Source organism: Mauremys reevesii, linkage group 22 (assembly GCF_016161935.1).
Source record: "Mauremys reevesii isolate NIE-2019 linkage group 22, ASM1616193v1, whole genome shotgun sequence".
NCBI classification, from domain to species: domain Eukaryota; kingdom Metazoa; phylum Chordata; order Testudines; family Geoemydidae; genus Mauremys; species Mauremys reevesii.
In genome coordinates, this window is record NC_052644.1 from 21841931 (window position 1) to 21864811 (window position 22881).

The following is a 22881-nucleotide window of genomic DNA, read 5'->3' on the forward strand; positions in this document are numbered from 1 at the left end:
CCCCCACCCCTGCCCTGCCAGTGCCCCTCACTCCCGACCCGCAGCCCCCCGATCGCCCAGCCCTGCCCCCTCCCAGCCCTGCCGGTGCCCCTCACTCCCAACCCGCAGCCCCCCAGTCGCCCATCCCTGCCCCCACCCCTGCCAGTGCCCCTCACTCCCGACCCGCAGCCCCCAATAGCCCATCCCTGGCCCCATCCCTGCCGGTGCCCCTCACTCCCGACCCGCAGCCCCAATTGCCCAGCCCTGCCGGTGCCCCTCACTCCCGACCTGCAGCCCCCAGTCGCCCATCCCTGCCCCCACCCCTGCCGGGGCCCCTCACTCCCGACCCGCAGCCCCCAATAGCCCATCCCTGGCCCCATCCCAGCCCTGGCGGTGCCCCTCACTCCCGACCCGCAGCCCCCACGATCGCCCAGCCCTGCCCCCTCCCAGCCCTGGCGGTGCCCCTCACCCCCGGCGCTCCCAGGAACGATCTGGGGCTGGTTTCCCGTCTGTCTGGACCCTGCCCAGCCCTGCAGCACCAGGCGGACCCAGGCGTCCGGGCGTGGCGGGGGGAAGGAGGAGGACTCCAGGGCGCAGGCTGCATGGCTCAGTGTCCCCCCCGTCAGGCAGCAGCAACACCTGAACCCAGGGCCAGATGGGGGTGAGCTAGTGCCGGGGCTCCCCCCAAATACCCCATGGCCGGGGTCCCCCAAACCCTCCTGACATGGGCCAGGGCCGCCCCCCAGTCTGCTGGGATCCTGCAACCTCTGCCCCCCAGTCTGCCCAGCTGCGGTTTGGGGGTGGGGGGGAAGATGATGGCTGTACCCCCTCCCCCCCAGCCTGGCCCCCCGCCCCTGGGCTCCCCGTGTGCGCCCAGGGCCCCCCGCTCTTCGCACGCCCCTGGCACTGTTGGGCACTGGGCCCCTCCTTGTGCCCCCGGCCACGCACCCCCCAAGTCTCCATCCCTGTCTGATCATTTGCCCCATCGTTACACTTCTGCCCCCCAACCCCCGCCTGCCCCCCAGTGGCTCCTCCCCAACTCCATCTCCCCCCCCCCCAGCCCGTCCCCTCACCCCCCGCGTGTGGGGGGGTCACTCACCGAGGGGGGGGGCTGGGGTGTCGGGATCGAGCCCCCCAGAGGAGCAGCGCGGGGCGGGGGGGCCAAGGCTCGGGCTCTCTCTGCTCCCCCTCGGCAAAGTTGCAAAACTTGGACTCGTCCCCGCCCCCCCCACCGCCCCCGCTCGCAGCTGATTGGTCCAGGCGATGCCGGGGCGTTAAAAATTAATAATCGGCCCCCCCCACCGAAATTTCCGTCCCCCCCCCAATTTAAGGTGGATCCGCTTAAGGTGGATTCGCAGCGCCTTGTTTGGGGGGTGGGGGAGGCAGAACGGGCGGGGGGGGCAGAGAAGGGCGGGGGACATTGGGGGAAGGCGCTGGGAGGCGCTGGGGAGGACAGGGGAGGCGCTGGGGGAGAAGGGGGAGGGGCTGGGGAGGACAGGGGGCTGGGGGCGAGAAGGGGCAGGAACGGGGGCGTTAGGGGCGGGGCCGAGGCTGGGAGGCAGTGGGGAGGCTGGGGGCGTTAGGGGCAGTGGGGGCGCTGGGAGGGGCCGTTGGGGGCGGGGAGGGAGAAGGGGCCGTTGGGGGTGCAGCGGGGAGGGGCGCTGGGAGGAGAAGGGGCCGTTGGGGGCAGCGGGGGCGCTGGGAGGAGACGGGGCCGTTGGGGGCCGGGGAGACCCTGTAGCCCCGGGAAGTTCCAACGGCTCCAGCCGCCTCGCGACCGCGCGTCAGCCCTGCCTCCGCGGGCCCTCGCCTGGATCCCGCCCGCCAGGTGCCGCTTAGAGCAGCCCGGGGGCGGGGAGGTGCCGGGGGCCGAGGGGCGGGGCAGCGATGGGGGCGGGGAGGTGCCTGGGGCGCGCGGGGGCGGGGCAGCGCGGGGGGGGAGCGGGGGGGCGGGTGACGCCGCCCGGCCCCGCCCCCCCCGGCTGATGCAAGGCGCCATGAGCGGCCACGCTGGCCCCGCGCCCCCCGGCCGGCGGCAGGTGGGACCCGGCGGGACCCGCGCGGGGGGGGCCGTTGGGGGGCTCCCAGCAGGGGGTCCCGGGGGGGTCCCAGGGGTTGGGGCACCTGCGTACAATCCCCCCGCTCCCCACTGATCTGCCCCTCCGGTGCCCCCCCTTCCCTCGGGGGGGGGCTAGTCCGTGGGAGCCCGGACTCCTGGGTTCTCTCCCCGGCTGGGGGGTGGGGGTCTGGGAGCCCGGACTCCTGGGATCCCTCCCGGGCTCGAGGGGGGTCGGGGGGGAGCGCGATGCAATTAGCTTGTTTAACTTGTTTAAATATTGTACGTTTCCCCCGAGTTCTTCCTCTGAGACCCTCTGGGGCATGCGGCTGGCTCTGGGGTGGGGCGCGGGGGCTGGGTATCCGGGGACCCCTCGCCCGGCGCGGGGATGCGGCGGGCTCTGGGGTGGGGCGCGGGGGCTGGGTATCCGGGGACCCCTCGCCCGGCGCTGGGATGCGGCTGGCTCTGGGGTGGGGCTGGGGGGCGGGGTATCCGGGGTCCCCTCGCCCGGCACTGGGATGCGGCTGGCTCTGGGGTGGGGCTCGGGGGCTGGGTATCCGGGGACCCTTGCCCAGCGCTGGGATGCGGCTGGCTCTGGGGTGGGGCACGGGGGGCTGGGTATACGGGGACCCCTTGCCCGGTGCTGGGATGCGGCTGGCTCTGGGGTGGGGCGTGGGGGGCTGGGTATACGGGGACCCCTCGCCCGGCGCTGGGATGCGGCTGGCTCTGGGGTGGGGGCTGGGTATCCGGGGACCCTTGCCCAGCGCTGGGATGCGGCTGGCTCTGGGGTGGGGCACGGGGGGCTGGGTATACGGGGACCCCTTGCCCAGCGCTGGGATGCAGCTGGCTCTGGGGTGGGGGAGCACCGGGCGAGGGGTCCCTGGATACCCAGCCCCTGCGCCCCACCCCAGAGGGGCCGTGTCCCAGCACCGCCTGTGCGAAAAGCCCCATCTGTCCTGATCAGTCTGTTGGTTTTGTTTCTCACAGGTTTTCATTTGGGCTCTGGGGGCCGGTGAGTGAGTGTGATTGGGGGGGGGGGCGTTGCACGTGCAGCACACGCGTGTGTGTCTGGTGCCCAAGCGAGGGGCCGTGTTTGGAAGTGCAGGTGGGCGGTTCCCGGGGGTGGAGAGAGCTGGTGTGAACGAGTGTGCGAGCGAGTGCTCAGGTGCAGGCCGTTCCGTGTCAGTGTGCGTGGCCCCAGCCCCCTCCCGCCTGCCATGGACAAGGTGAAGCCAGAGGAGGAGGGGACGAGCCCCGGGGAGCTCCGCCTGGGGGGGCTGCCGGAGGAGCCCCCCGCCCGCCCGGCCTGGAGCAGCAAGGCTGAATACATCCTGGCTCAGGTCGGCTTCTCCGTGGGGCTCGGCAACGTCTGGCGCTTCCCCTACCTGTGCCACCAGAACGGGGGAGGTGAGTGGGGGGCACGGAGGGGGCTGGGTTAACAAGGGGGGGGCTCAAGGGATTGGGGGCAGGGAGGAGGAGAGGGGCTCAAGGTATATGGGGGCGGTGCTGGCGGATTGGGGGCAGGAACAGGGCCGGATTAACCTTTTGTGGGCCCAGCCCTCCCTGTGCTTCCAGCGTGCCCCTTCCCCTCGGGGGTGGGCCCATGCCGTGCCACACGCCCCTCTGCTCAACACCGGACACCCCCCATAATTCCCTGTGGCCAGAGCCCCCCCCCAGACCTGCTATGCCCAGCACCCCCCCAGACCCTGCCACAAATGCACAGCACCTTGCACGCCAGCACCCTGCCCAGCGCCCTCCTGCCCACAGCCTCACCCCCCCCACTGCCTAGAGCCCCAACACACAGAGATCTGCCCCACCCCCTCACAATCCAGCACCCGCCCCAGGCCCTCCAGAGACCCCCTCCCCCACGCCTGCCTCCTGGCCCCACTCACCGGCCCTGCTGGGAGGCGACTGTGTCTGCCAGGCTGAGCCGGCAGCGTGCCGGGGTCGGAATCGCTCTGGCCCCTGCCCCACCCGGGCCCAGCCAAGCCCCCCCACCCCCGACACACACCTGGCTGAGACTGGCCAGGCTTCTGCACCGGTCCCAGGCGGCTCAGCTCCGGGAGACGGGGCCCCCCAGGTGGTGGGAAGCAGAGACTGCCCGGAGGTGCCCTGGGGTCCGGCTGGGGGGTGAGAGCAGAGGGTGGGGTCAGGGGTGGAGAGGAGCCATCGGCTGGCCAGTGGCTGGCTGAGAGGAGTAAGTGGTGGACGGGGTGGGGGGAGCCGGCGGGGTCTCGGGGCGCAGGGTGAGCAGAGCAGCCCGGGGCCCCTCTGAGCAAGGGCCCGACTCTGTGGCACCGCTGGCACCATTGTAAACCCAGCACGGGACAGGAACAGGTTGGTGGGGTGGGGGCCCGGGATCTCCAGGACTGTGTCTCCGGGGGGGTGTCTCTGTGGGTTGCTCCAGACTTGTAACCGCCCCCCTCCCCATCGCCGCCCTGCAGGAGCCTTCATCCTCCTCTACCTCCTGATCCTCCTGGTGGTGGGGATCCCCCTCTTCTTCCTGGAGCTGGCGGCCGGGCAGAGAATCCGCCAGGGCAGCATCGGGGTCTGGCAGCACTTCAGCCCCCGCCTGGTCGGCATCGGCTTCGCCAGCTGCGTGGTGAGTGCGGGGGGGCACTGCTGCGGGGAAGCTCGCAGCACCAGCGGGAGAATTCCTGCTGGTTTCTATCGTTCCCCGTCCCACCCTGGGGCGGGCCTGGCCCAGTGCTGGGAAAGGGGTCCCCATGTCCCTGTCCCACTCTGGGGGGGGAGACAGCGTCCCAGCACCAGGGGAGGGGTCCCCATGTGCCCAGCCCCATCTCAGCACCAGGGGAGGGGTCCCTGTGCCCCCTCCTGGCGCCGGGCTCACCCCTGTCTCCGTGCCAGGTCTGCGGGTTCGTTTCTCTCTATTACAACGTGATCATCGCCTGGAGCCTCTTCTACCTCGGCAACTCCTTCCGCGCCACCCTGCCCTGGGCCAGCTGCCCCCTCGGCGCCAACCGCAGCCAGCCAGGTAGGTGCTACAGCCCCCGCCTGCCACTGGGGGGCGCCACCCTCCCTCCAGCCCCTGGCCCAGGCCCCGTTTTGATCCGGCTACAGATGGGGGGCGGGCGAGGGAAGGGGGGCGCTGCCCGGTTCCGACCCGGCTGGGCTGGAACGGGGGGGGGGTGCTGCCCGGTCCCGACCCGGCTGGGCCGTGGGGGGGTTCTGACCCAGCTGGGCTGGAACGGGGGGGGGGGGTGCTGCCCGGTTCCGACCCGGCTGGGCCGTGGGGGGGTTCTGACCCGGCTGGGCTCTGTGTTGGCAGAACCCGAATGTGCCCAGAGCTCCCCGACCACCTACTACTGGTACCGGAAGGCGCTGGACGTCAGCGAGTCGATCGGCGCCGGCGGGGGGGTGAACCTGGCCATGGCCGGCTGCCTGCTGGGCGCCTGGGCCCTGGTCTGCGGCGCCCTCATCCGGGGCATCAAGTCCTCGGGCAAGGTGAGCTCGGCCCCTGTCTCCCCCTGGCCCCCTGCTGCCCTCCCACTGCCCCTCCTCCCATCACCCCGCTGCCACCCTCCTCATTACCTCCCCCCACCTGTTTGTCTGGGGTGGGCAGGAGGTCAGGCCCAGATGATCGGGGGGGCACATAACCTTCCCCACGGGTGTGGGAGGATTCGGGGTGGGGCGAGGTGAGGGGGCTGTTGGGGCACAGGGTGAGAGCCCCCCCTCACTGCCCCCTGCCCCCCCCCCCAGGTGCTGTATTTCAGCTCCCTCTTCCCCTACGTGGTGCTGCTCTGCTTCCTGGTGCGGGGGCTGCTGCTGGACGGGGCGGCCGACGGCGTCCGCATCATGTTCACCCCCCAGGTGAGAGCGGGGACTGGACGGATCGGGTCCCTGCCCTGGCCAGATCCCCCGGCCTGGGTCCCAGTCCCCTCATCCCTGGCCTGATCTCCCCCCCCCCCCCATCCCACCTCCGGCTGGATCCCCCGGCCTGAGCCATAGCCCCTGCCCCACCTCTGGCAGGATCCCCCTGGCACAAGCGCCGGCCTCCCCAGGCTGGATCGGGTCCCCCCCACCCTTCCATCTGGAATCCTGGGCACAAGCGGCAGGGCCTGCCTGCCCCCCGCCTCGGCTGGATCAGGCACTCCCAGCAGGACCGCCAGGCCCCCCATCCCGAGCCAGACCCCCCAGCACAAGCCCCAGCCTCCCCGGGCTAGATCAGGTCCCCCTTGGCTGGAATCCCCCAGAACGAGCACCAGCCCCCGACCCCAGCCGGATAAGGCCCCCCACTCTCCCCAGGGCTGGAGCACCGGGACCCCCACCTGGGGCTCCGGGTGCCCGTCCCCATGGCTCACGCCCTGCTGCCCGCAGCTGGCGGTCTGGGGCGACATGCAGGTCTGGCGCCAGGCGGCCACCCAGGTCTTCTTCTCGCTGGGGCTGGGCTTCGGGAGCGTCATCGCCTACTCCAGCTACAACCCGCAGCACAACGACTGCCACGCCGACGGGCTGCTGGTGGCCACCATCAACTTCCTCACCTCGCTGCTGGCCACGCTGGTCGTCTTCGCCGTGCTGGGCTTCCGGGCCACCGCCGTCGCCAGGGCCTGCGTGGCAAGGTGAGCCGCGCCCCCTCTTCCACGCCCGTCTCCCCGCCCCCGTTCCGGGCACGCACTGACCCGGCCTTCCCTCCGTCCGCCCCCAGGAACATGGGGATCCTGACCCAGCTGCTGGGGACCGGGGGCCTGTCCGCCCTGGAGCTGCCCACCCTGGACCCGGCGGCGTTTCCCCCACCCCAGTACAGCGCCTGGTACCACAGGCTGCCCGCCGAGCTGGGCACCACGCTGCAGGGACACGGTGTCACCGACTGCCGGCTGGAGGACGAGATGAACAAGGTGCCTAGGGACGGGGGAGGGTCCCCGTGTGCCCCGCGCCCCAACCTGGGAGGGGGCCCCGGTCCCCCGGCCTGGGAGAACAGCACAATAAAGACAATGCATTTCAAGGCAGACTGTCGCAAGCTCAGGGAGCTGGTAGGTAAAATCCCATGGGAAGCAGCTCGCAGGGGAAAAACAATTGGAGCCAGTGGCACTTTTTCCAGGAGACTTTCTTAAGGGCACAAGAGCCAACTATCCCCCCGAGTTGGAAAGACAGGAAGTCTGGCAAGAGACCCCCCCCCAGCTTAACCCGGAGATTGTCCATGATCTAAAACTCAAAAGAGAGTCCTACAAAAAGTGGAAACTCGGCCAAGTTACAAAGGATGAATGTAAACCAATAACACAGGTGTGTAGGGACAACACTGGAAAGGCCGAGGCACAAACCGAGATCAGACTAGCTAGAGACATAATGGGTCTACAAATACATTAGAAGCAAGAGGAAGCCCAGGGACAGGGTGGGCCCGTTACTCAACGAGGGGTGAAAGACAATAACCGAAAACGTGGAAATGGCCGAGGTGCTTAATGACTTCAACGTTTCGGTTTTCACCAAGAAGGTTGGTGGCGACTGGATGTCTAATGTCGCGCAGGCCGGTGAATGTGAGGTAGGATCAGAGCCTAAAATAGGGAAAGAACCAGTCAAAAATGACTTAGACAAGTTAGATGTCTTCAGATCACCATGGCCTGGTGAAGTGCATCCTAGGATACGCAGGGAGCTGGCTGAGGAGATATCGGAGCCATTAGCGAGTAGCTCTGAGAAGTCATGGAAGACGGGAGACGTTCCCGGAGACTGGGAAGGATTGAAAAAACAGGGTTGTGGAAAAGAAGCCCGAGAGGGGACGGGAGAACAGTTTGCAAGTACAGAAAAGGTTGTTACAAGGAGGAGGGAGGAAATTGTTCTCGTTAACCTCTGAGGATCGGACAAGAAGCGACGGGCTTAAATTGCAGCCAGGGAGGGTTCGGCTGGACACTAGGAGAAACGTCCTGACTGTCGGGGTGGTGAAGCTCTGGAATAAATTGCTGAGGGAGATGGTGAAATCTCCGTCATTGGGGATTGTTAAGAGCAGGTTGGACAAACCCGTCAGGGACCGTCTAGATGATACTTAGTCCTTCCATGAGTGCAGGGGACTGGACTAGACGACCTCTCGAGGTCCCTTCCAGTCTTACAGTTCTATATACCCAGCCCCATGCCCCACCCCACGGGGGCCGCATCCCTGCACCGGGTGAGGGGTCCCTGTGTACCCTGCACCCCGACCCAGGGCGGGCCCATATACCCAGCTCTGGCACCCCACCCCAGAGGAGCTGCCTCATCGCAGTGGGGGAGGGGTCCCCGTGTACCCACTGCCTGACCCGGTCTCCATCTCTCCCCCGCAGGGCGTGGAGGGCACCGGCCTGGCCTTCATCACCTTCACGGAGGCCATGACCCTCTTCCCGGCCTCCCCGTTCTGGTCCGTCCTCTTCTTCCTCATGCTGCTGAACCTGGGGCTGAGCACCATGCTGGGCAACATGCAGGGCATCCTCACCCCCCTGCTGGACCGTTACCCCCTCCTGCAGCGCCGCGCCACCCTCTTCACCGGTACGGCGGGGCCGGGGCCCGGGCCAGGGGAGCACCGCGGGGACCTGCACATGGGGGGCTTTGCACATGAATGGGGGAAGATTTCTGGGGTGTCAGGCTCTGCCCCACCAGTGCTGCAGGGCCTGGGACCCCCACGTCCCCCGTCTCTGCCCTAGAGCTGCTAGTTGTCCGGTTTTCACTGCCGATCGGCCATTAATAATCCGGGCAGCGGGGCTGAGGCTCACTCCCTGCGGCTCCCGGAAACGGCCACCAGATCCCTGCAGCCCCAAGGCGCCCGGGTGGCCAGTGCCGGCTCCACGCGCAGCTCGCGTCCCCCCCCCGTCCCGGCTCCGCGGCTCCCATTGGCCGGGAATCGCAACGGGAACTAGGAGCTATGGGGGCAACGCCTGTGGACACAGGGGCAGCACGAGGAGCCTCCCTGGCCACCTGAGCACCCAGGGGCTGCAGGAACCTGATGGCTGCTTCCAGGAGCCATGGTAAGTGCTGACGGGACCCCAACCCCCTGGCCCAGCCTGGAGCCCGTAGCCCTTCTCGCACCCCAACCCCCATCCCAGCCTGGAGCCCCCTCCTGCACCCCAAACCCTGTGACAGGTTCGATCACAGAGACCCCCTTGGGGCTGCCACCTGATGTGCTGAAGTTACCCCTGAGCCCGTTTCCCTGCCAGCCTGGGACTCCAGAACCCTGCCTTGTTGAGCCAGACGCGCCGGCCTGCTGCATCCCAGAGCCAGGCTCTGAACCACGTTCCCAGAGCGGCAGACTGAACCGAAACCAGCTTAGAAAGTGCTCCTGACTCCAGCACCCAGACACCCAGCTCCCAATGGGATCCAAACCCCAAATCAATCCGTTTTACCCTGGATAAAGCTTAGACAGGGTAAACTCATAAATTGTCCACCCTCTATAACACCGCTAGAGAGAGATGCAGCTGCTCGCTCTAGCGGGTATTAATCACTTACTCTGGGTCAATTAATAAGCAAAAGTGACTTTATTAAGTCAGTTGTCCTGGTTGCTGGGAGCCATCAAGATCCCAAACCACCATTAATGGCCCCCACTTTGCATAATTACAGGAGGCCCTCAGAGCGATAGTTCATCTTTCTCGCTTCAGATACAAGAGTGACACATTCATACAAATAGGACGACCACACTCATAACCTTTGTGCTGGTGCCTTCCAAGAGACCTTTTCCACGGAGCATATTCCAGTTGCATCCTATTCACACTCCTAAGCATATTTCCGTAAAACCTTATGGATTGCAGAGCCCCCTTCCAGAGCCTGCACCCCCTCCCGCACCCCAACCCCGTGCCCCAGCCCGGAGCTGCCTCCTTCACCCCAAACCCCTCATCTCCAGCCAGAGCCCTCCCCACCCCGCTGCCCCAGGTACGTGGGAGTCCCAGACTCGCTCTCCCCGCCCCCCAGTGCTGTGCTGTGGGGGGATGTGGGGGTCCCAGACTCTCCCCCCTTTCCCAGTGCTGGGATGTGGGGGTCCCAGACTCTCCCCCCTCCCCCAGTGCTGTGCTGTGGGGGGACGTGGGGGTCTCAGGCTCTCCCCCCTTTCCCAGTGCTGGGATGTGGGGGGTCCCAGGCTCTCCCCCTCCATTCCCCAGTGCTGTGCTGTGGGGGGACGTGGGGGTCCCAGGCTCTCTCCCCCCAGTACTGTGCTGTGGGGGAATGTGGGGGTCCCAGGCTCTCCCCCCTTCCCCAGTGCTGTGCTGTGGGGGGATGTGGGGGTCTCAGGCTCGCTCTCCCCGCCCCCCAGTGCTGTGCTGTGGGGGGATGTGGGGGTCTCAGGCTCGCTCTCCCCGCCCCCCAGTGCTGTGCTGTGGGGGGATGTGGGGGTCCCAGACTCTCCCCCCTTTCCCAGTGCTGGGATGTGGGGGGTCCCAGACTCTCTCCCCCCAGGGCTGTGCTGTGGGGGGATGTGGGGGTCCCAGACTCTCCCCCCTTCCCCAGTGCTGTGCTGTGGGGGGATGTGGGGGTCCCAGACTCTCCCCCCTTTCCCAGTGCTGGGATGTGGGGGGTCCCAGACTCTCTCTCTCTCTCTCCCCCCCCAGGGCTGTGCTGCCTCGTCGGGTTCCTGCTGGGGCTGATATTTGTGCAGCGCTCGGGCAGCTACTTCGTCTCCATGTTTGACGACTACTCGGCCACCCTGCCCCTGGTGGCCGTCGTGGCCTGCGAGGCCGTGTCCGTGGCCTGGGTCTACGGGGCAGACAGGTACCCGCCCCCCTTCCCCCTAGGGGTCTTTCCCTCCCCTGCCTGCCCCCCCCCCCCCGGGGCCTGGGCCTAGGCCTATGGGGAGACAGGTGCCTGCCCCATAGCTCCCCCCCGGGGGTCCTTTCCCTCCCTGCCTGGCCCCCTGCCCCACCCTCGCCGGGACCCTACCCGTCCACCTGGGGCCCCGCTCTATGGGGTGCACAGGTGCCCCCCAAGGCCCTGCCTCCCATTCCCCTGGAGCCCCGGTCCCCACTGGGCCCAACCCCTGAACCCCTGCAGCCTACGGGCCTTTGCCCTCCCCCCTGTGGCCTGGCTCCATGGGGGGGGCTGGGGAGCCCCAGGCTCGCCCCCCTCCCCCCCCCCCCGCAGCTGACCCCTGCCCCCCGCAGGTTCCTGGCGGAGGTGGAGAACATGCTGGGTTGGAAGCCCTGGCGGACGGGCTGGCGGCCCTGGCGGCTCTATGGCTACATGTGGCGTTACGGCAGCCTGCTGGCCATGCTGGGGCTGCTGCTGGCCAGCCTGGGGCAGATCTGCCTCAGCCCCCCCACCTACCAGGCCTGGGACCAGGTGCAGGTGAGACCCCCCCGTGGGCAGGGAGCCGGGGCAGAGGGCCCATGGTCAGGGCTGGGCGGGGAGCTGGATTAGAGGGGCCTGCGGGGCTGTTTGGGGAGCAGGGGCAGAGGAACCTGTGGGTTGGGACCGGGCGGGGAGCCAGGACGCCGGGTTAAATGGGGCCTGTGGGTCGGGGCTGGCCGGGACCCCGGAGGAGATGGGACCGGTGGGTCGGGTCCGGGCGGGGAGCCGGGATCCCAGAGGAGATGGGCCCGCGGGTCGGGTCCGGGCGGGGAGCCGGGACGCCGGAGTAGAGGGGCCCGGGGGTCGGGTCCGGGCTGGGAGCCGGGGCAGAGGGGACCGCGGGTCGGGTCCGGGCGGGGAGCCGGGATGCCGGAGTAGATGGGCCTGCGGGTTGGGTCCGGGCGGGAGCCGACGCCGGAGGAGGGGCCCGCGGGTCGGGTCCGGCGGGAGCCGGGACGCTGGGGCGGAGGGGGCCCGCGGTCGGGTCCGGGCGGGAGCCGACGCCGGGGCGGAGGGGCCCGCGGGTTGGGTCGGGGCGGGGAGCCGGGACGCCGGAGTAGAGGGGCCCGCGGGTCGGGTCCGGGCGGGGAGCCGGGACGCCGGAGTAGAGGGGCCCGCGGGTCGGGTCCGGGCGGGGAGCCGGGGCGGAGGGGCCCGCGGGTCGGGTCCGGGCGGGGAGCCGGGACGCCGGGGCGGAGGGGCCCGCGGGTCGGGTCCGGGCGGGGAGCCGGGACGCCGGGGTAGATGGGCCCTGGCAGGTTTGACCCTCGGCCTCTCTCGCAGGCGGAGGAGACGCGGGTGCCGTATCCGCCCTGGGCTCTGGCCATGCTGATCTTGCTCATCGTCGTGGCCACCCTGCCCATCCCCGTGCTCTACGTCCGGCAGCTGGTGTGGGAGAGGCAGGCGCGGCGCTGCCAGCAGGGGGCGCCCCCCAGAGCGGAGCCGGAGGAGGAGGAGGCGGAGAGCCCGGCTGACCCCGAGTGCTCGGCCAATGGGTACCTGCCCGTCCGCACCGAGGAGCCCCCCCGGGCTGGGGCCTCCCTACTGGGGGGGCCAAACTAATGGGGGGATACGAGGGGGTAGAGGTCAAAGGTCATTGGAGGGGAGCATCTGTGACCCCTCCCCTTGGGTGGGGCTGGCTCCCCATGGTGTGGGCTCCCCTGCCCAGGGTGGGCACTGGGCTCGATTGGTGGAGCTGGGAGAGAGCCAAGGACTCCTATTGGTGGGTTGAAAGAAGGCGCCTTCTCTGATTGGTGGAGGGAGAAGCACTGCTCACTTGGCACCCAGAGCCAAAGGACCAATAAGGGAAGGAAGAACAAAGCAACCCCCGAGTGGTGCACCCATGCGGCGGAGCAGCCTCTGATTGGTGGACTGAGGGGGAGACCAACCTGCAGTGGAGGGTCCCCCCACCCCCTTCTCTCTACTTTGCACTCGGGGCGGCCATGTTGTTCCCTTGGCGTTGCCTAGAGGCGGCCATCTTGTCTTCCTCCCAAGGCCGCCCGTGCCCCGCTGAGGCCTTCTTAGAAACGTGGGGCTAACTAACCCCTCTCCTGGCGGGGCTGGAGCCACCAGCCCCCCCCCCCCCATGCCAAGCCTGGCCTAGCCGGGCCCCACACAAGTGCCTAAGCCTCTGGGGTAGACAGGGGCGTCCATTGCCAAGATATGGGGCCAGATTTCGTTGTTGGGGGCCAGGCCATTGACAGCCACAGCCCGAGGCCCCCCCATGCTGCCGCCCATCTCGCCAATGACGGTTGATGGGCAGGTTCATCCTGCCGGGAAGACGGGGTGGGGGGTGGGGCGTCTGCCCCATAGCGTGTGCGGGGAAACGTGTACGATCGGGGCGCGTCTAGGGTAGACTCGACCCACGTGGCACGGGAGGCCTGGTGAGCCCAGCTGCTGTTTACACCAGTTGCTGCAACGACGTGGAGGCTCCAGCTGCTGGGTTGGGCTGAGGGCAGCTGCTGTCTACACTAATGGTAGCAACAGTGACGTGGGGGAGCAGGGGCTGGGGGGCTGCCTGGCCCTGCTGGGTCTGTCTCCCACGTTGCACTGCCCTGAACTCGGAGGGGCGGCAGTCGGACACCTGGGGCCTCTTTTTAAAGGGAAAGTTGCCACAATGCTGCTGGTCCTGGTGTGTTTTGGTGGGCTGTGGGGTGGGTCTTATTCCCCCTCCTGCTAACAGGGGGAGGCCTCACCCCATAGGATCCAGGACTAAGAACAGAGAGGGGCTGAGCCCCATAGAATTAATGTATTGTCATCTAGCCATTCCCCATCCATCCCTCACGCCATCTGTCATCCAATCCTCATCTATCCACCCCCCTTGGCTCCATTCCCCTCCTCCCCCTGCCCCAAGGTGCCTCGTTAGCTCTCCTGGGCTCAGCCCTTCTCTGCGTCTGACCCACCGGCCCTGGAACAAGAAGATTCTGTCTGACAGACACTACCAGACTTATCCAACAGCCACAATGGTACGTACGGGGAGGGGGCTGGGCCAGGCCTCCGGACTCCTGGGTTCAATTCTGGCCACCAGCTCCCCTGCCTTGCTGGGCCTCAGTTTTCCCCATCTGTAAAATGGGGGTTGTGCTTCCTTATACATTTCTCAGAGCAGGGGATCTCGCTGGGGTACTAAGCAGTGGGGGGGTGGTATCTGGAAATCTCTTGCCCACTCTGGGAGCTCTCGCTGGCCCGCAGGTGCCAGGGGTGGGCTGGAGTTCCCCGGGAGGATGGGGAACCACAGCCCCTCAGCAGGTGTGTGCAGGAGGGTGTGTCACTGACTGTATTGTTTTCATGGTGCTGTTCTTGCCTGAAGAATAAAGGTGTTTTGTTCATGCCGAGCGGGGTGGTGATTGCGAGCCTGTGGGGAGTGACAAGAGGGTGGGCGCTGGCCTGCTCTGCCAGCCTGGGCACCAGGGAGCTGCAGGTGATGGTGGAGGAGCCACGCGTGGCACCCTCGCTAGGTCGTGGGGGGAGATACGGGTGCAGCAGCTCTGCCCCAGTACCCCTGGGGGCAAGGTGCTGGCTGCTCCCTGGCGATATGCCACAGCATGCGGGTGGCACCAGCTGTGCAGCCCTGGCACCCCACACTGGCACTGCTCCGTCGTGCCAGCGGGGCAATGGAGCGGGACTGACGCCTGCCTCTTGCGGTGCACGGGCGTGTGGCTGAGGCCCTTGTCTGCAATGCCTGCAGCATGGCCCCGAGCCGGGCGGGTCTCGTCCCCAGGGCTCACGGCGCAGGTCCCCGGCTGGGTGGGTCTCGTCCCCAGGGCTCACGGCGCGGCCCCCGGCCTGGCGGGTCTCGTCCCCAGGGCTCACGGTGCAGGTCCCCGAGCCGGGCGGGTCTCGTCCCCAGGGCTCACGGCGCAGGTCCCCGGCTGGGTGGGTCTCGTCCCCAGGGCTCACGGCGCAGCCCCTGGCCGGGCGGGTCTCGTCCCCAGGGCTCACGGCGCAGGTCCCCGGCTGGGTGGGTCTCGTTCCTGGTGCTCACAGGGCAGCCCCCAGCCGGGCGGGTCTCGTCCCCAGGGCTCACGGGGCGGCCCCCGGCCTGGCGCGTCTCATCCGTGGGCTCACGGGGCAGCCCCGGGCCGGGCGGGTCTCGTCCCCAGGGCTCACGGTGCAGGTCCCCGAGCCGGGCGGGTCTCGTCCCCGGGGCTCATGGGGCAGCCCCCAGCCTGGCGGGTCTCGTCCCCAGGGCTCACGGCGCAGGTCCCCGGCCGGGCGCGTCTCGTCCCCGGGGCTCACGGGGCAGGTCCCTGAGCCGGGTGGGTCTCGTCCCCGGGGCTCACGGCGCAGGCCCCCGGCTGGGTGGGTCTCGTTCCCGGTGCTCACGGGGCGGCCCCCAGCTGGGTGGGTCTCGTTCCCAGTGCTCACGGGGCAGCCCCCGGCCTGGCGGGTCTCGTCCCCGGGGCTCACGGGGCGGCCCCCGGCCGGGCGGGTCTCGTCCCCGGGCTCACGGCGCGCCCCCAGCCTGGCGGGTCTCGCCCCGGGCTCACGGCAGGTCCCGCCGGGCGGGTCTCGTCCCCAGGGCTCACGGCGCAGCCCCTGGCCGGGCGCGTCTCATCCCCGGGGCTCACGGGGCGGCCCCCAGCCTGGTGGGTCTTGTCCCGGGGCTCATGGCGCAGCCCCCGGCCGGGCGGGTCTCGTCCCCAGGGGTCACGGGGTGGCCCCCGGCCTGGCGGGTCTCGTCCCTGGGGCTCACGGTGCAGGTCCCCGAGCCAGGCGGGTCTCGTCCCCGGGGCTCACGGGGCGGCCCCCGAGCCGGGCGGGTCTCGTCCCCGGGGCTCACGGGGCAGCCCCCAGCCGGGCGCGTCTCGTCCCCGGGCTCATGGGGCAGGGGACATGCGTGGGCTGTGGAAGGGGCACAGAAGGGATTGGGTCAGAGGGAGGGTCACAAAGGGGTCCGAAGGTCAGGGCTGGGTCAGAGGTCGCAGGGCAATGGGGGCAGGGTTAGAGGTCACATGGGATGGGGGCGCAGGGAAGGTCATATGGGTTGGGGTCAGAGGTCATGGAGAGGGTCACATGGAGTGGGGGGTCACAGAGGGGTCATAGGAAGGTCAGGACTGGGCCACAGGGGTCAGAGGTCATGGGTCACATGAATGGCAGTGTGGGGCCAAAGGGGTCAGAGGTCACAGGCCTCCACTCGTCTCTCTGTCCCTTTAAGCCTCCCAGTATGTGACGTCACTTCCTGGTGCTCCCCCCGCCGGCTCCCTTCCGCGCGCGTGACGCGAGGATACGTCACTGCCCCCATCTCTACCCGTGACCCCCCGGCTCCGCCCCCTCCCGCCCGCGCGGGTCACGTGAGCCCGGCGGGCTGCGGTCACGTGGGGGCGGCGATGGCGGCGGCTCTGGGCGGGGAGAGCGAGAGCGGCCGCGGGGGAGGCGGTGAGCGGGGGGCGGGGCTCGGACGCCTGGGTCCCCTCGGGGGTGGGGGAGCCCGAACTCCTGGGTCCCCTCGGGGGTGGGGAGGGGCTCGGAGCCCGGACGCCTGGGTTCCCTCTGGGATGGGGAGGGGCTCGGAGCCCGGACGCCTGGGTCCCCTCGGGGGTGGGGCTGGGGCGGGAGCCCGGACGCCTGGGTCCCCTCGGGGGTGGGGGAGCCCGAACTCCGGGGTCCCCTCGGGGTGGGGCTGGGGTGGGAGCCCGAACGCCTGGGTCCTCGGGGTGGGGCTGGGGTGGAGCCCGGACGCCTGGGTCCCCTCGGGGGTGGGGCTGGGGCGGGAGCCCGGACGCCTGGGTCCCCTCGGGGGTGGGGCTGGGGCGGGAGCCCGGACGCCTGGGTCCCCTCCCGGGTGGGCGCCGGGAGCCCCTCTGTTCCCGTGTGACGGGGGCTCCGGGCCCGGGTCTCTCTGTGCAGGGGCCACGTCGGATCAAATCCTGCAGACGGGAGCGGTTCTGCTGCAGGGGTGAGCGGGGCTGGGGGCAGGTACGGGGCGGTGTCGCGGGGGCAGGGGTGTCGGGGGTTGGGGCTGTGTTGTGGGGCTGGGGTTCAGGTACGGGGCTGGTGGGGGGGCGTGTCACGGGGCTGGGGGTTCAGGGATGGAGCTGTGTCGGGGAGGAGGGACAGGGCTGTGTCGGGGGTTGGGGCTGTGTCGCAGGGCTGGGGTTCAGGTACGGGGCTGCTGGGGGTGTCACGGGGCTGGGGTTCAGGTATGGAGCTGTGTCGGGGAGGAGGGACAGGGCTGTGTTGGGGTTGGGGCTGTGTCGCGGGGTTGGGGGCTCAGGTACGTTGCTGTGTCGAGGGGGGCAGAGCCCTGTCGCAGGGCTGGGGGTTGGGGGCCGTGTCGGGGGGGTTGGGGGTTCAGGTATGGGGCTGTGTTGAGGGGGGCAGAGCCCTGTCGCAGGGCTGGGGGTTGGGGGCTGCGTCTCGGCCCCTGACGCCCCGCTGACCCCGTCCCCCCGCGGCAGGTTCATCCGGGACCGGGTCCAGCGCTGCGGGGACTCCCAGGCTGTGGAGCTGAGCCGGGCAGAGCTGGGGGGGCCGGAGCCCCCCCTCTGCGACGAGAACACCAAGCGGCTCAGCGAGTGCCTGCGGCGGATCGGGGACGAGCTCGACAGCAACGCCGAGCTGCAGAGGTGGGGGCCACCCCCCCATCTCGCCCCCTGCCCCATCTGGTTCCAGGGGGCGCTACGGCCTCGGGCAGCCCCAGCAGAGCCCCCCTCCCCACCGGACTCCTGGGTCCGTCTCTCTGCCCTGGGCAGCCTCCAACCTTGCCTGTCTGCCTGCCCCAGCTCCCTTGGGTCCCCCTGCTCCATCACCCCCCCCACATCCACCCCCAGGCAAGTCTGGACCCTCCCTGACTCCAGCTGCCCCCTCGTCCACATTAACCCTTCCCCACGTGGGGAAACTGAGGCAGGCGGGCTCACCTCTTCGTCCCCTCTTCCTCTGGGGCGGCAGGTTTGTCCCCCTCACCCCGGCAGTCAGCGGGATCTGTTCCTCCCCCCCGGCCTGGCTCTAACCCTCTGTCCCCCGCAGTATGATTGACCGGGTGGGGGCCCACGCCCCCAAGGAAGTCTTCTTCCGCGTGGCCGCCGAGATGTTCTCCGACGGGACCTTCAACTGGGGCCGGGTCGTGGCGCTTTTCTACTTCGCCTGCAAGCTGGTGCTCAAGGTGGGGCGGCTGGGAGACCCCTCCCCTTCCTACCCCCAGCTGTGAAACCTTTGCCCCCCCCCACTGCCCTCTGCTTCCTCTCCCCAGCCCTTTTCACCCCCTCCCCTGGCTGTGAGACCCCTCTCCTTGCTCCCCCCCAGCTGTGAAACCCCTGCCCCCCCATGGCTCTCTCCCGCCCCCAGCCTTTTTCATCCTCCCTCCCCCTGGCTGTGAGACCCCTCCCCTTCCTCCCCCCCAGCTGTGAAACCCCTGCCCCCTGTACAGCCCCAGCTGTCCGTCCCCTCCTGAATATGCTCCCCCACCCCCCACGGGGTCAGCAGCCGCCCTGACCCTGCTGCCCCCCTCTTCCCCCAGGCGCTGTGCCCCAAGGTCCCCGAGCTGGTACGGACCATCGTGGGCTGGACGTTGGAGTATCTCCGGGATCATGTGCTGGCCTGGATCCAAGCCCAGGGAGGATGGGTGAGTCCAGCCAGCACCGCCCTCCCTCCATCCCCCGTTACCCCCCAGGCTGCATGCAAATGAGGCACTCTCCTAATTTGCATAGCTAGCGAAGGTACCTGAGTCGTTTGTGTGACCGGGTGCCACCGCCAAAGCCGGTGGGTTATTCTACAGTTAGATTCACCAAACCGGTAACGAAACGGCTTCTAGCGACTGAAAACCAAATTACCATTGAGCTCAGGTTCTCCCAGCCCCCAGGAATCATTCGCGCCCCCCCGGTCAGCCTGTGTCCCGGACCGTCCCCGAACCCCTGCTGCCGGCCCATCCTCCACTTCTAACGGGGGGTCAGGAACCACGACCCTTGGGGCGGGTTCCCGGCAGGGCCGGGACAGGCTGCCGGCTCGCGGCGTCTCTCCGGGGACACGCAGGGGCTGGGCAGGGCCCCTCGCTCCATAGCTCAGAACGCTCCGCGGGCCGGAGAATCAGCGACACGCTGGAGACGTCTCCGGGGTCTTTTATGTCCTCGGCCACGGGCCTGAACCCGGCCCCGAGCATGGAAAGTCACCGGCCAGGCTGGAGGCCGGGTCACAGGGCCCCGAGCTGTTTTGCTGATGGCCGAGGAGCTGCTGGGCTGACGGGGGTGGGTGTAAACTGCCCTGTGTGTGTCGTTCCCCCCCCCCCCCCCCCCGAAACAAACCCAGCCGGGATACCAACGCAGAGCCAGTGTGTCCAGTGACCGCCTAGAGCTCCGCCCCACCCCACCCCACCCCACTCCCCTGCAAGGGCCAGGGAGAGAACCCAGGAGTCCTGGCTCCTAGTGTCTTCTCCCCGCTCTTACCACTAGACCCCACTCTCCTCCCACAGTTGGGGAGAGAACCCAGGAGTCCTGGCCCCCAGCCCCCCCACTCCTTCCCACCCTACCACCACTAGACCCCACTCCCCTGCAAGGTCCAGGGAGAGAACCCAGGAGTCCTGGCCCCCAGCCCAGTTCCAAACGCACTAGACTGTGCTGCCTCCCAAACCCGTTGTGTGGCGCTGGCCCCACCCCAGAGCCAGCCGCATGTCAGCCTCGTTCATATGACGGTTCAGTGGTGCCCTTTGCTCTCACCCCCACCCCCAGGACGGCCTCCTCTCCTACTTCGGCACGCCCACCTGGCAGACCATCACCATCTTCGCCGCCGGCGTGCTCACCGCCTCCCTCACCATCTGGAAGATGTCGTAGGGCGGGGTTGGGGTGTGCTCCGCGGCACCCCACGTCTGGCCGGACTGCGCTGGGCTCCCCGGGGGCTGGCTCCCCTCGTCCAGCCTCGCTCCCTCCCCAATTCTCGGTGCCTTGTGCTCAACTCGGAACAAACCTCTCGGGACCCCGCGCTGCGCCTCCCGGATGGGGACCGACGTCTGGGGACACGGCCGCTCCGTGGGGCGGGACGCCCTCCTGCATCTGGGCAGAGACTTGAGAGGCCTTGAGCTCCACCCGGGGCTGGTCGGCGTTTAACTTCCTGGCGGGCTGGCTGCCTGCGGGAATCCTGAGCCGAGGTCGCGGGGGCCAGAGCTGGTTCCGGGAGCTGAACTCGGGCCGAGGTCGCGGGGGCCGGAGCCGGTTCTGGCACCGGGGGCTGAACTCAGACCGAGGTCGGGGGGATCCGGAGCCGGTTCCAGCAGCGGGGGCTGAACTCAGGCCGAGGTTGCGGGGGGCCAGAGCCAGCACCGGGGGCCGAGGTCGGGGGGATCTGGAGCCGGTTCCGGGGGCCGAACTCGGGCCGAGGTTGCTGGGGCCGGAGCCGGTTCCGGGGGCCGAACTCAGGCCGAGGTCGGGGGGATCCGGAGCCGGTTCCGGGGGCCGAACTCGGGCCGAGGTCTGGGGCTGATTCCCCTGGCGAGATCAGTTCTGGGGGGAGCTCAGTGGGGCAGGCTCAGGCCTGGCTGCCCGTGACCTGGCAGACTCGGTTTCCTTCCCTGAAGCACCCATCGGGGGGCCCCCCCTCTTCCGAGTCCCCCCTCTGCTGCCAGCGCCCCAGGTGGGTGGGTGCAGCTCCCTGCCCCCCAGCACCTCCCTGGGGATTTCCAGCGCCCCTCCCCCCCTCCCCCAGCCTGGCAGGGCCGCCCATGAGGTGCCTCTGTCCAGGGTACCCCAGTGCCAGGTGCCTCTGTCCTCCCACCCCCCCAGTGCTGTGCACGGCGCCTCCCCCGGGCGTAAAATCCGGTGGCCCCCTCCATCCAGCACGGCCTTAGGGCCCCCCTCAAAGCCCTGCTGGGGGGCTGTGTTGGGGGATGCCCCCATAGCAGGGGAATCCTTGTACAGAGCACTCACAACAGTACTGTAGTGGGGGAGGGGACTGGCCCCATCTTCCCCCCTCCCCCACCGTTACCCCCCCCCCCGGCTTCTAGTGGGAGGCGGGTGGGACAGGTCCCCCCACCCCTGACGCCGCTGTACTGTAATTAACTTAATACTGTTTGTAAAGCGATGTGTGTTCTCAGGTATGGGGCTGACCCCCTTCCCTAGCAACTGTGGCCCCCCCTTCACCCCCCTGGTAAACTCTGGGGGGGGGACAGTGCGCGGCTCCCAGATTTGCCCCGAATGTCCCTCTGCAGCCACCAGTTGCGGCCAGGGGTTGCCAGGAACTTGGGGGGAGGGGGAGGGGTGCTGCTCCCAGCTGTGTTTGGGGGGGGGGGGGCAGAGCAACGATTCCTGGGTTAGCACCCCCTCCCCCCAAAAAGGCTGGTTTGGGGTTGGGAGGATGAGAGGGGAGCAGCTGGTGAGATTCCCCCCCCCCCCCGTTGCTGCTGGGGGCTCTTAGCACATCTGGAGCTCCCCCCCAGCACCCACCCGCCAGGCCGCAACTGGCCGTTTGAACCTGGGGGGCAGACGCCCCGGAGCCAGGAGCATCCCTGGGGGGCTTGGGGCAGACGCATGCGCTGATGAACTGCGGGCAGGGGGGTGGGACTTGAAATGAATGGGGAGTATGTGATGTCATGGGTGGGGCGGGGCTAATAGGAAGGGACTGATGATGTCATGGAGTTGGGCATTGGGTGTATGATGTCACATGTGGGTGGGGTTAATATGAAGGGACTGATGTCTGGGGGTTGGGTGTATGATGTCACAGGTGGGGTGGGGCTAATAAGGGACTGGTGATGTCATAGAGATGGTGGTTGGGTGTATGATGTCACCGGTGGGCGGGGCTAATAGGAAGGGACTGATGATGTCATGGGGTTGGGGGAAACAATTTCAACCTCTTCTCATTCCAATCCCTGTTCCGTGCCCCCCCCCAGCGTACCTCACCCCCCTCCCCCACTGGGGGCCCCCACGCTGCCCCCCCATGCACTGACTTTCTGCCCAGAGGTAGCCATGTACTGTGCCTGGGGTGCCCCCCCGGCTAGTGGCTGCGCCCCCTGGATCAGAACAGGGGGGCCAGCCAGGGGGAGGGGTCCGGAGTGAAAAGAGATTCCCCCCCCCCACGGGGGCCTCGGCTGCTGGTGCCTCTGGACTCTGATTTTTTTATCTCTTGTATTTACTCAGTGATTGTCCCCCCCCCCGTCCATCCATCGTGCCCCCCCCGTCCCTATCTCCCCCCGACCCGGGTCTCTGTATTTAAGATTCATCCTTTGTAATTTTTTCTACCGTGGCTGTTTTGATACCAGGGTGAGGGGTCGTGTGCAAAATACAGAAAATAAACTCTGAGGACAGAGCTGGTCGGGTCTTATGTGGGGGGCGGGGAACAGGACAGGTGCCGCGAGCTTCCCTCTGGCAGTGCCCTTTGGTGCTGCAAGCTTCCCCCTGGCAGTGCCCCCAGCTGGCGGAGCTGAGGGGGACACGGGCCAGAACCTCCCACCCTTTCTGCTCTCAGTCCCATGGGCCCCCTGCCTTGGGTCACACTCAGGGGCCCATCAGTGGGGCAGGGAGCCTCCTTCAGGGGAAGTTCCCCACCCGCCCCCTGGGGCTGGAGGGGGCTTTTCGGCCCCTGGGCGAGCTGGTAGCGGGTAGTTCCGCAGGCCCCTCAGGGCTGGCTCCCAGCTGGAGCCCAGCCCCACAGCTGCTGCCTGACACTAGTGCCAGTCAGTGCCACCCGGATTGGGGCCCTTATCAGCCCCCTCCCAGAGCAGGGGGAGAACCCAGGAGTCCTGGCTCCCGGCCCCCCCTGCTCTAACCCACTGGTGCCCGGATGAGGTACCCTCCCCTCCACTTAACCTTTCAAATACCTTTGTGATTGCAGCCCGTTGCCCGACGGCGCCGCACGATTCTCTCTGCAGCCAAACCCGGCACCCCAGGGGCCTGGATTAGGGGGATCCCATGTGTGGAAGACCCCCCCCCCTCCTCCCTGTGCTTTGTTCACCAATCAGGCCTAACCTGTGACACCCCAGTTTGGGTTCACTGGTTTCTGGGCCCAGACTTGTTTCCCGGGCGTGGTGTGAACGCATCCTTGGATTCGCGTTTCACTTCACTTCCCAAATCAACCAGCACAATCCAGGCGGGGCCCAGCTGGAGCGGCCCGGGCTGAGGGAGATCGCACCGCACGCACCCTGGGGTAGGCGTGACCGAGAGCACGAGGACGCGTTC

At 68.5% G+C, this 22881-nt stretch overlaps 2 protein-coding genes across 3 annotated transcripts; both read left to right on the forward strand.

The window, feature by feature from the left end:
- Positions 1-1895: 1895 nt before the first annotated feature.
- Positions 1896-14115, forward strand: SLC6A16 (solute carrier family 6 member 16). The gene is made up of 12 exons (XM_039510006.1): positions 1896-2018; positions 3023-3442; positions 4480-4637; positions 4904-5030; positions 5325-5500; positions 5756-5866; positions 6374-6615; positions 6702-6891; positions 8302-8503; positions 10552-10711; positions 11101-11284; positions 12071-14115. The coding sequence occupies exons 2-12, from the start codon at positions 3253-3255 to the stop codon at positions 12347-12349; spliced, it is 2019 nt and encodes a 672-aa protein (XP_039365940.1). The 5' UTR covers positions 1896-2018; positions 3023-3252; the 3' UTR covers positions 12350-14115.
- A 1916-nt stretch (positions 14116-16031) lies between these two features.
- On the forward strand, positions 16032-22012 carry LOC120388365 (apoptosis regulator BAX-like). Of its 2 annotated transcripts, none has more exons than XM_039510163.1 (6): positions 16032-16162; positions 16634-16682; positions 17185-17352; positions 17753-17888; positions 18243-18347; positions 19447-22012. In XM_039510163.1, the coding sequence occupies exons 1-6, from the start codon at positions 16114-16116 to the stop codon at positions 19546-19548; spliced, it is 609 nt and encodes a 202-aa protein (XP_039366097.1). In that variant the 5' UTR covers positions 16032-16113; the 3' UTR covers positions 19549-22012. The 2 variants fall into 2 exon arrangements, with proteins under 2 accessions (XP_039366097.1, XP_039366098.1); XM_039510164.1 differs by lacking the exon at positions 16032-16162 and adding an exon at positions 16281-16324.
- The last annotated feature ends 869 nt before the right edge of the window (positions 22013-22881 follow it).